A 14,187-nucleotide genomic window follows, 5' to 3' on the forward strand; every position below is an offset into this window, starting at 1 on the left:
CATGCAGGTGCATATCACTACATCCCTCCCCCTTTATACAATCTGCAGTAACTAATTTATTCAGTCCTAATCTCGGTCTTTTGTCCAGGATCAAGCATCAGATCAAGCCCAAGATGGGGTGCAATGGGATGATGCATCTTGGAACTTGTTCGTCTCTTATGGGAACCTTGAATTGGATTTTGAATTTGTTTTTTGGAGCAAGGAATGGATTTGCCTGGTCCATTCTGAGCACTGGCTTTGTAACTTTAAGAATCGAGTAAAACTTTTTAAAAAAATTCTAACCAATCACTCAATACAAGAGTTGGACAATTATAAATCGAGTCTTTGAAGAAGTTTTCTGTAGAACGGCCTAATTCTGTGGTCGGAGATGCTTCCACAGGATCGACAATAATAGGAACGGGTGCCCCTTCAGGCACAGGCAGTTCATCACTACTTGCTTCCACGGAGACATCAGTTCTGTCTATCAACAGGTCGATCAGACACTTTGGTACTTTCAAATAACATTTCTCGATGGCAACACTGACTGCTGGAGCGGCTTTCTACTCCTCAAGTAGTCCATATGTTTACGAACGATTCATCCCTCTACATCACTTGGTCCAACAGAGGTCCAGTCTTAAAGATTCCAGGGATCTAATATGATCCACTACTGAAGTTTCATGTCATGACACCATGTCATATGATGTACTTAATTTTTTTGTATTGTTGCAGTGGTAATGGATTATTGAGATTTTGAGGCTTGTGTGTTTAAACATTTATTAGTAAGCGTTAATTACGTACAGTTCCAAGAATGGTCTTGCATGGAGTGGTTCCAAGCAGGCATGCTGCTTACTAAGTTCAGTTCTAGATGGTTCTCTGACCATGTGACTACATACATCGCACTGTGGATGGTGTCACTTTCCAGTCCCATGTTAACTCTTGCTCTGCTGAGAACCTTACATTAACATGCATGCAGGTACATATCATCACATATCCCAGTCTTTTTCACTTTCTAACTGAATACAAGATAATGTTTACTTTCCATACTACACAGTCTTGTGTCCTGACAGTTATATCATAACCTTGATTTGTCGTGTGAAGGAATGGTTATAGTACTTTATTTCTGGTACTTCCAGCATTTCAATTCAGCATCTTTTTCATCGTCTGTGTGGAGTTTGCACGTTCTCCCGGTGTCTGTGAGTTTCCTCTGGGTGTTCCAGTTTCCTCCCACAGTCCAAAGATGCGTAGGTTAGGTGGATCAGGCATAGGATGTGGGCCTGAATTATACTTTTTCCAGAGAGTCAGTGCAAACTCGATGGGCCAAATGGCCTCCTTCTACACCATAAGGATTCTATGGACCTTTTTTTCATTCATTTGTGGGACATGGGCGTCACTGACTGGCCAGCATTTGTTGTCCATCCCTAGTTGCCCTTTGAGAGCCAGCCACTTTGCTGTGGCTCTGGAGTCACATGCAAGCCAGACCAGGTAAGGAGGGCAGATTTCCTTCACTAAAGGTTCACATTAGTGAACCAGATGGGTTTTTCTGATAATCGACAATGGTTTCATGGTCATCAGTAGATTCTGAATTCCAGATCTTTAAAATGGAATTCAAATTCCACCATCTGCCATAGCAGGATTCGAAGATGGGTCCCCAGAACATTAGCTGAGTTCCTTGATTAATAGTCTAGCGATAATACCACTAGGCCATGGCCTCCCCTTAAATATTTCATAATATTGGTTCTTGTTCTTTTGCATTACTGAGACCATTTCAGCAATCCCGTTCTGGCGTGTAATCTGCTTCTTAGTGTCCGAATTGCTGTTTCTGCTGTCAATGTCAACATTTTTACCTCTTCAGTTAATTTTTCATTGGTCAAGCATCCTTCTTCAAGCTCTTATTCTCCTGTTATTTTCTAGTTACTTATACATGGAGTTCAGTTTATCCTCCATTGTCTCATCAAGTTCTGCTTAACTTCATCTTGTAAATTTTTGTATCTTATTTCTCCAAGTTTGCTGTCTGCCATGTCATAGAATCTCTACAGTGCAGAAGGAGGCTATTCAGCTATTAGGTCTGCACCTTCTCTCTGACAGAGCACCCAGGACTATCCCCATAACCCCAAGTATTTACCCAGCTAATCCTCCTAACCTACACATTTTTGGACACTAAGGGTCAATTTAGCATGGCCAATCAACCTAATCCACACATCTTTATACTGTGGAAAGAAACCAGAGCATCCAGAGGAAACCCACGCAGACACGGGGAGAACGTGCAAACTCCACACACAATCACCCAAGGCCAGAATTGAACCCAGGTCCCTGGCACTGTGAGGCAGCAGTGCTAGCCACTGTGCTGATTCTTCTTTGTTCATTAATTCCTAGTTTATGTTGTCTTCAATTTCTGCTTCCCCCCCCCCCCCCCCCCCGCCCCCAAGAGAAATCCATCATGTTCTTACTGGACATGTACATTTCACAAATGAAACCTTCATTTCTACTTGCTTTAACTTCAACCAAACTCTTTTGGCTTCACTGCTGGCCAGGTCGGTCTCTGGTGAAGTGTTAACATTTTTCTATTCTGCATTTCTCTCATTGCCACTCATTTGGTACCCTGTGTCTGGGGGCTCATTTGCTGCCCTCCTAGTGGGCTCTTTCACTGCCCTCCTGATGCTCACCCGCCTTGTAACTGTCCATGTTTTCTGATGCTACATTACTCAAGGTCTGGCAATATCTCAAATGGGTCTATTCATCCAAAGACAGGCATTCTGGCGAGCATATTCCTTCTTTGTCTTAGACTTTTGATTAAAACAGGATACTCATGTGTCGGGCCAGAGACAACATCAGGATATCACATCCTTGTTGTCAGATGTAATGATGCACTTTCAGAGACTTCATTAGAGAACAAAGAAGGATTTATTTACAAGAGATCAGACAGAGGCAGTAGCAACAGAGACAAGGGAGCAAAGATAAATCTTAGCTCGGACTGCATCTTAAGCAGAGAAAATATTACAGTATTACTACAATTTATAACAAATACTACAAATCTATGCAGCAGGGCACAGTGTTGGAGGTGGGGTACATTTGGGGGGGGACTCCACTGGCAACTCCATGAGGATGACGACTTCCACGTGCATCTCAACCACAAGCTGAGACATGCGAGCAGGCTGCTTGCAGCTACTCCGAGGGCACAATGGTAGCTTCAACTATAAGTGGTCAAGTCATCTCATCAGACAAAGTACTGAGTGGGTCCATTGGGGTTCACGTGTGGAATGCAAGTTATAATAGCTCATGCTCAGCTTGGAGAATTCGCGAGGAAAGTAGTGAGAGGCTGGAAGATTTGCCTCACTTGGGGCTAGAGGAAGAACAGCAGTAGAAAGATTTTGAGAACTGGAGCTGGAAACAACAACATTGGTGAGAGTAAGCCTTCGAGTTCGGAAGACAGAGAAATGTAATTTGTCAAGAGCTGTGGAACAGCTATGGACCAGAAGAAGAGAGCTATTGGAAACCAGAAGCATATCTAGCTTTAAACCACTGTGCAGGAGTTTTGAGCCAAGACCAAGCTCAAGCTGAAAAGTTACAGACGTTACAAGGCAGCGATGGAACAGTTTGGAGTTGGTCCCAAGGAAGTTAAGGATCTTCAAGAACTGATAAGTAGCCAAAGACTTTCTAGGGTTGAGTCAAACTCAGTCCTGCAAATTCCTCCTGACGAAGGAGGCCAGTGCCAAAATTGGGAGAACGGTCTCACACAGTAGTAAAGTAATAGCCTGACAAGTCATACCGTACAGATATTGTTCCAGACACCATATTCATCATCCCTGGATATGTCCTGTCCCATGATAGGTGGCAGCATGGTGATGTACAATTAAGAGCAAGTTGTCCAGGGAGACCTCAACATAATTCTGGATGCCATGAATTTTCATGACTTCAGGTCAAACATTACCAAGTAAAGCTCCTTCCCCTCAGCTGATGAATCAGTATTCCATGTTGAACACCACTTAGAAGAAGCATGAAGGGTAGCAAGTGTACAGAATATATACTCAGGTTGGAAGACTTCAATGTCCATCACCAAGTGTGGCTTAGCAGCACCAGTACAGGACATAGCTGCGAGGCTGGGTCTGCAGCAGGTGGTGAAGGAACCAACAAGACAAAATAACATGCTTGACATCATCCTCACTTCAACCTGCCTGCTGCAGATGCATCTGTCCATGACGGCATCCGTAGGAGTGACCACTGCACAGTCCTTGGGAGACAAAATCCCAACTTTGCACTGAGGATACCTTCCATTGTGTTGTGTGGCACTACCGTATTGCTAAATGGGACAGATTTTGAACAGAATTAGCAACTCAAAACTGGGCATCCATGAGGCATTGTTGGCCATCAGCAGCAGGAGAATTGTACTCAATCACAATCTGTAACCTCATGGCCTGGCGTTTCTCCATGGCTACCATTACCACCAAGCCAGGAAATCAACCCTGGTTGAATGAAGAGTTCAGGAGGACATGCCAGGAGCAGCACCAGGCATGGCTGAAAATGAGGGATAGGACTATTTGCGTGCCGAACAGCAGACGCAGCAGGTGACAGACAGTGCCAAGCAATTCCACAACCAAAAGATCAGATCTAAGCTCTACAGCCTACAGAAATACTCCCATTGTCAATGACGGGAAAGCCCAGTACAAAGTGCAATGGTCAAGGTTGAAGCATGTGTAACAGTCTAGTGCAGAGTGGACAATCTCTCTCAACCTTCTCTGGAGGTCCCCAGCATCAGGCCCGGTCTTCACAATTCGATTGACTCCACGTGATATCAAGAAATGGCTAAAGGTACTGAATACTGCAATGGCTATTGTCCCTGACAATATTCTGGCAATAGTACTGAAGACTAGTTCCCCAGAAACTGCTGCACCCCTTGCTAAGCTGTTCCAGTACAGCCTCAAACACTGGCATCTACCCAGTGATGTGGAAAATTGCTCAGGTACGTCCTGTACACAAGGACAAATCCAAACTGGTCAATTACCACCACATCAGTCTACTTTGATTATCAGTAAAATGATGGAAGGGGCTATCAACATGCTATTCAGCAGTACTTGCTTCAGAATAACCTGCTCACTGATGCACTGGTTTTGGTTCTGCCAGGGCCGCTTAGCTCCTGACCTTGGATCAAACAAGGACAAAAAAAAAAAGAGTTGAACTCCAGAGGTGAAGTGAGTAACTACCCTTGACATCAATGCAGCATTTGATCAAGTGTGGCATCAAGAAGCCCTAGCAAAACTGGAGTCAATGGGAATCAGGGGTAAAATATCAGATTGGAGACAGACCTAGTACAAAGGAAGATGATTGTTGGAGGTCAATCATTTCAGCTCCAGAACATCTCTGCAGGAGTTCCTCAGGGTAGTGTTCTAGGCCCAACCATCTTCAGGTACTTCATCAATGACCTTCCCTCCATCATGGGGTCAGAAATGGCTGCACAAGGTCTAGCACCATTTATGACTCCTCAGATAATGTCCCAAGTCAGGAGTGCGATGGAATACTCCCCACTTGCCTAAACGGGTGCCACTCCAACAGCCTGACACCATCCAGGACAAAGTAGCCTGTTCAGTAGGCACCCCATCCACAAACATTCACTCTGTCCACCACCGATGCACAGTAGCAGCAGTGTGCATCATCTACAAGATGCACTCCAGGAACTAACCAGAACCTAGCCAGTGATGTCCATATCCCACAGGAGGAATTTTATACTTGAGTGCTGGTTGAATGGCACAGACAGGTTTTCTCTCCAGATTCCACAGCACTAGGGGGGCCTTATTTTTGCCATCACTCTAGTGGAGCAGACCCTAATGGAGGGCGCCCATTAGCACTGAAAGAAATTCTTCCCCCCCCTCCCCTTGCCAATGCAGCTCAGGAGGGACCATCCCAGCTGTACCACCATGAGGCATGTCCCTCTCCCCCTGGAGCCATAATTACGTTTGCACTCCCATCAGGTTCCCCTCGACTGCTTCAAGTTTGACAAGAGCTGTTGTAAACCTCACCAGCTGGAATTCCTTGCCTGGGAGGAACATACGGCAGTGAAGCCGTTTAACTGGATTTAAATTTAGTAAAATATAGTTACATCATTGGGGAGGGTTGGGGGAAAATCGGAAAACGAGGTCTCGCCGGCAAGAATCTCATCCTCCGCTTCTTGCAGATTTTTGCACCCACATCACAGTTTGTGTTCACGGCAAACGTGGATGCAAAAACCATGAATGATTTTTTTCTTTTAATCTAGCGTATTCATTCTTTCAACAATAATTAGGTGTTCGAATTTCTCTTCTAAGATTGTAACAATATATATTCAGTGATTGAATGGTGAAAGTGAAGAATGTCACATTATATCCATTTCCATGAAAGTTATTTTAAAAAACATTCATTTCAATTTTAGCCTTCATTCAAAACACTTTTGTTTTCAATTGTCATGAAAAGTGATAATATTCTTGAGTTTGTAATAATTGAGACTGCTACTTAGATTCTAGTATCTTTATCAGTTCTAACTCACAGACACTTGTGTTACTTACGTTTGTGATATAAAATATGGCAAATTAAGGAAAGACTGTATTTTATAAAGCACCTTTCACTCATTACTTCGGGTGGCCAAAGTGCTTTACAGCCAATTTATTACTTCTAGTCACTTGCAATGTTAGAAACACCACATCCAATTTGCACTTGGCAACTGGGTGCCACAAACAGCATGAAATAATGACAGATGATGTTGGTTAAAATAAACAATAGTTGTTTGGTCGTACAGAACTTGCTGAAAATCCGACATGCTATCAAAGCTTTTCATCCTGCGTTTAGTCATGAAAGCTTGCAACAAGTTTCCAACAATAACGAGGGAACAACAATTAATATTGCATGGGAAGAGTGCACTGATTGGTTAGCATTTGCAGCATAAGTTGTTCTTCCCCCATTAACCACTGGAAATTTCTTGTAAGCTGTCCTGATAAGTGCAAGATGAAAAGCTTTGACAGCACGTCTCTTTTTCAGGAATATTAAAATAAACAATGCTGAAGACATCGAGGGAGAACTCCTCCGCTCTTCTTCATAAAAATGCCACAAAGGGCACACATCTACCCAAGAAAGCAGATGGGACCTTGATTTAACACCTCATCTGACAGATGGCACCTCGGTCTTGCTGATACATTTTTGTTGTCAAAGAGATGTCTCACATAAATGTTCCCATCATACTATAATCGGTTTTGCTTCCCTCACAAGATAACACAAACTATAAGACCATACGCTATAGGAGCAGAATTAGGCCATTCGGCCCAATGAATCTGCCCCGCCATTCAATCATGGCTGAAACGTTTCTCAACCCCGTTTTTCCACCTTTGATCCCCTGACCAATCAAGAACCCATCTTTCTGTCTTAGATACAGTCCATGACCTGGACCTGCACAGCCTTCTGTGGCAATGAATTCCACAGATTCACCACCCTCAGGCTGAAGAAATTCCTCCTCATCTCGGTTCTAAGGGGTCGTCCCTTTACTCTGAGGCTGTGCCCTTGGATCCTAGTCTCTCCTAGTAATGGAAACATCTTCCCCGATCCCGCTCTACTCGGGCCTTTCAGTATTCTGCAAATAGTACCGTAAGTATACCAACCAGCCAACTCCAATTTCACCACTTTGAAATAATGGCAGTCAAGATTCCTTGGTTAACCCAAATGTCAAATTCTGCACTCACTATTTCCACACTGTTCCACAGCCAGTAAATATTCCATGCACAGAGCTTAATCCTTAATGTGATGGCAAAGCCAAATTTCTGACATGTTTGTGGCAATTCAGTAGCAAGTGAACATAGAAAAAAGGGCTGAAAACATTCTTAATAAACACAAAATACTACGGATGCTGGAATCTGAAACAAAAACAGAAAAATGCTGGAAAATCTTGGCAGGTTTAACAGCATCTGTGGATAGAGAGAATAGAGCCAATGTTTCGAGTCTAGATGACCCTTCATCAGAGTTGACAAAGGCACTGACGAAGGGTCATCTAGACGCAAAATACTGGCTTACTCTCTCTCTCCACAGATGCTGTCAGACCTGCGAAAAACATTCTTCACACAAAAAATTCACCACAAATTAAATACTTCAAGGTGTTTCAATCACACGTTATGTAGGTACAAGTAGTGGCCAATTTGCACACAGCAAAATCCTACCAACAGCAATTAGACCAGTAACCTGCTAATCTATTTTGATGGTTCATTTAAGGGATAAACAGTGGCTAGCTTATTGGGATAACTCACCACTCTTCAAAGCAAAAACAAAAATGACATGGGGCATTTTTATATCCATCTGAACAGGCTAATGGTTTAGCATCCAATCTACAACCATGCAGCAGCCCCCACTACTACACTTAAGCGCTAGCCTACATTATGCACTCAAGTTATAGTTATTCAAGTCTGTCATGGAAGAAAATGCTGGAATTGATTAGTAAGGAGGTTATAGTGGAACATTTAGAAAATCTCAATGCAATCAGGCAGAGTTAACATAATTTTGGGAATAGGAGGTCATGTTTGATTAAGTTAGTAGTGTTATTTGAGGGAGTAACAATGTGGAAAAAAGGGAACCTGTGAATGTGTTATACTTACAGATTTCCAGAAGACCCCAAGGTGCCACAAAAGGCTATGCAAAATAAGAACTCGTGTTGTATGGGTATAGAGGATAGGCTCGCTAACAGGAAATATGTAGGCATAAATGGGTAATTTCTGCATTGGCCAGGTGTGACGAGCAGAATGCCACAGAGATAGGTGCTGGGGCCTCAACTATTCATAATTTATATCAATGACTTGGATGAAGGGACCCAATCTATGGGGTTACTAAATTTGCTGATAACACAAAGGGCGGACAGTAAGTTGTCAAATGAAGGCAAGGATCTGCAAAGGGATATAGACAGGTTAAGTGAGTGGGCAAAAATTTGGCAGATGGAATATGATGAGTAAATGTGAGTTCACTTGGCAGGAGGGGGGGGGGTATAATTCTTAAGGCACAGAGAGATCTAGCTGTCCTAGCACATGAATCACAAAAACTTAAGTGCAGGTATAGAAAGTGATTAGGAAGGCTTGAGGGGCCGAATGGCCCACTCCTGCTCTTAATTCATATGCACGCAAGTTCTGGAATAAAGCTTTAAAGCACCATTTTCTAATTTCGGGGTGAAAATGTTATTACAACAAGGTGACACTCAGGTACTAATACGGTGTTATTTTTGTTAATAAATACTGTTAATATTGTCTTGAAGGCTTTAGAGTCATTTGAAAAAGAAATACATCTAACACTTAGCATAAAAGCTTTCAAAGCCAAAATGACTTACGAGAAAGATGCATTTCTCAAACTGAATTGCTTTTTTCCTGTTCCTAAGAGAATTCTCCTAAAAGAAATTGCCTTATCCTATTCGGCTCTCAGAGCAGTCAAACACATTCACCTCAATTTTTTTTTAAATGCCTGCTGCTTTCATCCTAAAGAACCTTCTGTCAAATAACAATGCGTCATGAACTATTAACGATACATTTACCCTTCTGTAAAATCTGTTATTGTGCATCTGTATTCTGTAATAAACCTTGACAATTATCAGACGTTGAGTGATCAATCCAAAGTTTTTAGTTTTGTTATGGGTTTTTACACAATTATTGTACTTAGCAAATACTAGTTTATGATTTTCTAACACTTCATTAAATTTATTCAGTATGTAATTAAGCTCTAAACTAAAGCAAAACACTGCAGATGCTGAAATCTGAACAAGAACAGAGACTGCTGCAAAACCTCAGCAGGTCTGGCAGCAGCTGTAGGGAGAGGAACAGAGTTAATGTTTCAAGTCTGTCTGACTCTTAAAATTAGTCAGATATTGTACTATAGCTGGGACAGATTGCAACAAGATGTAATGTTGCAAAGTTTGGTAGAGGAATTGTAAATTGGGAAGTAGGAAGTTCGAATTTGGTGTTTGTAAAATGCTGGGGGGGGGGTGGTTCTGTGCTTAGAGATTTAAGATGCAAGTACACACAGAGAGCCCAAACTAACATATTAGTATCGAAAGGCCAAGCAGCAGTTTTTACCAAGACAACAAGCTTTTGAATTTAGCCAATTTGAATCAGGCACTTGGATATACCAAAAAAAACCTATTAAGTTTAAATCTGATAGTTTTGACAACTTAGGACCAATCCCATTGTGGGAAATACTGATATGTTATCACTGGTATAAAAGAAGGAGGCAGTGGGACAAAGAGAGCAACTGCCACCTGTCAGAGCTAATAGCTCTCAACTCTAGGAGAGGATCACTGGCTCTCATAGCTTCATCCATGTCTTAGAGAAAGCACCATCTAGATAGCCCAGGTACCAAAGAAGGAGGAAGTTCCAGACAAAAGAATCAACAGAGAAGGCCCAGAATATTCCGGAAGACACAAAACCTGGTTGAAGTTAGAGAGTGACTAAATTCTATTTTGTTAGAGTGGGAATTGTATTTATTTGAACGGCATTCCATTAGAATCTTGTTTTAATCGGGAATAGTTAATAGTTAGAAGGGATTTATTCAGTTTGTTAATTTAGGTAATTTGTTCACAGTTAGATAAATAAATTGTTACGTGTTGATTTCAGAGTGAGTGTCAGTGATTTATTTTGTATTTAACCATTAGGAACTGCTGAAGAGCGGGTCACAGCACTTCACACACACTTTTTACAGATTATCGGACGAGGTACTCCTCTTTGGGTGTTTCAGTGTTAGTTCTCAGAGAGGGATCCACCTGCGCTTTATAACAGCAGTAACCTTAAGAACAGTAACCTTAAGTAACCTTAAACCCTTTTTTAAAAAAGGGTCACTGTCTGTGTGGAGTTTGCACATTCTCCTCGTGTCTGCATGGGTTTCCTCCGGGTGCTCCGGTTTCCTCCCACAGTCCAAAGATGTGCGGGTTAGGTTGATTAGCCAGGTTAAAAAAATTGCCCCTTAGAGTCCTGGGATGCGTAGGTTAGAGGGATTAGCGGGTAAAATATGTGGGGGTGGGGCCTGGGTGGGATTGTGGTCGGTGCAGACTCGATGGGCCGAATGGCCTCCTTCTGCACTGTAGGGTTTCTATGACTTCTATAACAAGAGTCAGATCAACACACAGTGGTTAGCACTGCTGCCTCACATCTCCACTCCATCTGACGAAGGAGCAGGGCTCCGAAAGCTAATGGCATTTGCTACCAAATAAACCTGTTGGACTTTAACCTGGTGTTGTTAAAACTCTTACTGTGTTTATTTACCCCAGTCCAACGCTGGCATCTCCGCCTCATGTCGCCAGGGACCTGGGTTCAATTCCAGTCTTGGGTCAGTGTGTGCAAACTCCTCGCACATTCTCCCCATGTCTGTGTGGGTTTCCTCCGGGTGCTCCAGTTTCCTCCCACACTCCAAAGATGTGCAGGTTATGTTGATTGGCCATGCCCCTTAGGATCAGGGAGATTGGCAGGGTAAGCGCATGGGGTTATGGGAGTAGGGCTTAGGTGGGATTGTCGTCAGTGCGGGCTCGATGGGCCAAGTGGCCTCTTTCTACTCTGCAGGGATTCTATGATTCTAAGATTAACTGGTTGGGAAGAGGGCATGGAGGGTGCGGGGGTGGTTTCACATTGAGACAATAAATGTATAGGATATTTTTTTTTAAAAGGGTTTAAGATGGAGGAAAAAGGTCACAGTCTAAAGTTGTTGAACTCAACATTGAGTCCTGAGGGCTGTAATCAGAAGACAAGATGCTACTCCTCCAGTTTACATTGGCCTTCACTGGAGCATTGCAGCAGGCCAAGGAGAGACATGTGACATGAGAAAAGTGCGGAGTTTTTTTTTAGAAACCTTACAGTACAGAAAGAGGCCATTCGGCCCATCGGGTCTGCACCGACCACAATCCCACCCAGGCCCTACCCCCATATCCCTACATATTTACCCGCTAATCCCTCTAACCTACGCATCTCAGGACACTAAGGGCAATTTAGCTTGGCCAATCAACCTAACCCACACATCTTTGGGCATTAAAATGGCAAGTGGCAGGAAGGTTGGGGGGTCATGCTTGCAGACTGAGCGAGGGTGTCACGCAAAGTGGTCGCCCAGTCCACATTTAGTCTTGCCAGTGTAGAGAAGACACATTGGGAGTGGCGAATACAGTGGACCAATTTTAATTGTAATTAAGCTGCACAGACCAAGTCTTGCGTTCTAATGGTTTGGATCGAGTTAATTGTTATTAGTGGGAACAACAGTGGGGATGCCACAATTGCTTTTGATGCCTTAAGAGAGGAGAAGATGGGCTCAGATCCCTGTTCAACAACCCTCTAATTTGAATTACGTGCATGTGAATGTTAGCCGAGGACAGGATACAGGCGATGTGGGATGCCACCTCTCCCCTGCAGTCTTGATATCTGCCAGCACACAAGTGCCAAGACTTAGACATGAAAAGCAGCCACCTAGGTGAGCAGCTGTCTGTGGAAATGTACCCAACAAGAAGTGAGTGCCTTCAAGAGACACAGAAAGGGGGAAAAAAGAAAAAAAATTTAAAAAGAGATATCATTACCATCCCTAATGAGAGACAGGTTCTCTAATGGCCTCAGATCTAATTTCCTTTTTCAAAAAAAAAACAGATGAGAATTTAAGTGTGCAGGTCATAAATTGCAGAATTGAATGAGGGCAGCAAGCTGCAAAGCTCTGCTTCCAGTTAACAGGGGAGTAGACAAAGCAGGCAGCAAGATCTCCCGAGGCAGATTTATTACAGCAACTATATATATATATAACACAGAATGTGCATTCTCAGCACAGGCAGCGTTGCAACTTGAAACAGTTAATTTGAAAGTAGTCGTACTGCGAAAAGAGTACGTCAGACAGAAATTTCTGAATGTTCCAGATATAATTTAATCACAAGTCCCCCCCCCCCCCCCCAAACCACTGGTTTTGCTTCTGTGCATTTAGCTTTTCACAATATTGTAAATGCTTCCCTTCATAGCAATAAATCTCAAACTTAACACATTTCCAAAGAATGAAAGCCTAATGTACAGGACATCAACCTTTTTTAAAAAAAAGTCTACTATTCTTCACAAATTTACAGACAGCCACTGTGCTGATTAAACAGTAAATTTAATTACAGTAAATTGAGTTACAGCCCAAGTCATATTTTGATAAACTGCTAAACGCAACATTGACAATTAAAGAATCTTTTAAAACTGGCTTTGTTTTTAGAAGACTATTTCGGTCCTGGACGTGCCACCCAAATTTACTTGGATTTTATTGCAGACCCGAATTTCAATCCCAAACCCAAACAGATTTAAATTTTATTGCAAACACAAAAAAAAGAGGAGGGATGGGGAGTGTCAAGATTCACACTAATCTTGAAACCTGTTGCTTTTTTTGTTCGTTATAGAGGTGAAGAACCTCTGCAAATGGATAAAATGAAAATGCACAAGTTGTTGGAATTCAGCCAGCCACCAGAAAGAAGCAAGGGGGAGGCTGCATTTTCTGGAAGTATTTGATGTGATTCAGTTAAAACTCTTGTGTCTGGGTCTCTCAGAAGGGGGTAATAATAACCAGGGTTGTGTGTGTGTGTGATCATATCACCAGAGGATTTATTTGGAGTGGCAATTATTATATAGAGCTAGGCATGAGTCAGAGATTATTTGTTTTGGAGGCAGCATCTTGCAACATTTCGTTTCTGAGTCACTGTAAAAGTCCAATAATAATTCTGAGGGAGTAGAGCAGAAGGATTGCAGCTTCTTGGTACAAAAATAAAATCCACTGGTGACTAAAATAAAATTAAAATCCACTCATATTAAACCGGCAATTCTGACACTCGAGGCCACCCTTCGATCTATTCGCGTTTGCAGGACATGATTTTTTTTTTGCATGGATGGGTGCACTTACTGTTCGAAGGAAGAGAATCTCCTCTTCTCCTTCGACCCCCTCAGCCATGGCTGCTGTCCTCCTCCCGCCCTCGCTCGCGCGCGCGCTCTCTCTCTCTTTCTGTCCGCCGCTCGAGCTCAACTAACCGCCTTGCTGCTCGGTTCGCCGGCCAAGCCAGCTCCACGCGCCCCCCAGCCCCGCCCCCCAGCTCTGCCCCCAGCCCATTGGCCGGACTGCGTGGGCTCGCGGAGAGAGGGCGAGAGCGGATTGGCGGAGGGAGGGAAAGGAGGCGGGGCTGGGGTAAGGAGGAGGAGGCGGAGGAAGGGGTGGGACCCATGTGGGTGGGGCGGGGGGTGCTGG

General features: G+C 43.2%; 1 protein-coding gene across 2 annotated transcripts in view; it reads right to left on the minus strand.

The window, feature by feature from the left end:
• LOC144511368 (ryanodine receptor 1-like) overlaps window positions 1-13,981 on the minus strand; it is a 495,584-nt gene extending 481,603 nt beyond the window's left edge. For both annotated transcript variants that reach the window (XM_078241663.1, XM_078241662.1), the window contains exon 1: window positions 13,849-13,981. In XM_078241663.1, coding sequence (XP_078097789.1) covers window positions 13,849-13,896 — 48 coding nt within the window. In that variant the 5' untranslated portion in view covers window positions 13,897-13,981. The remainder of the gene's footprint in view (window positions 1-13,848) is intronic.
• Window positions 13,982-14,187: the final 206 nt, after the last annotated feature.

Source organism: Mustelus asterias, chromosome 24, assembly GCF_964213995.1.
Source record: "Mustelus asterias chromosome 24, sMusAst1.hap1.1, whole genome shotgun sequence".
Classification (NCBI taxonomy): domain Eukaryota; kingdom Metazoa; phylum Chordata; class Chondrichthyes; order Carcharhiniformes; family Triakidae; genus Mustelus; species Mustelus asterias.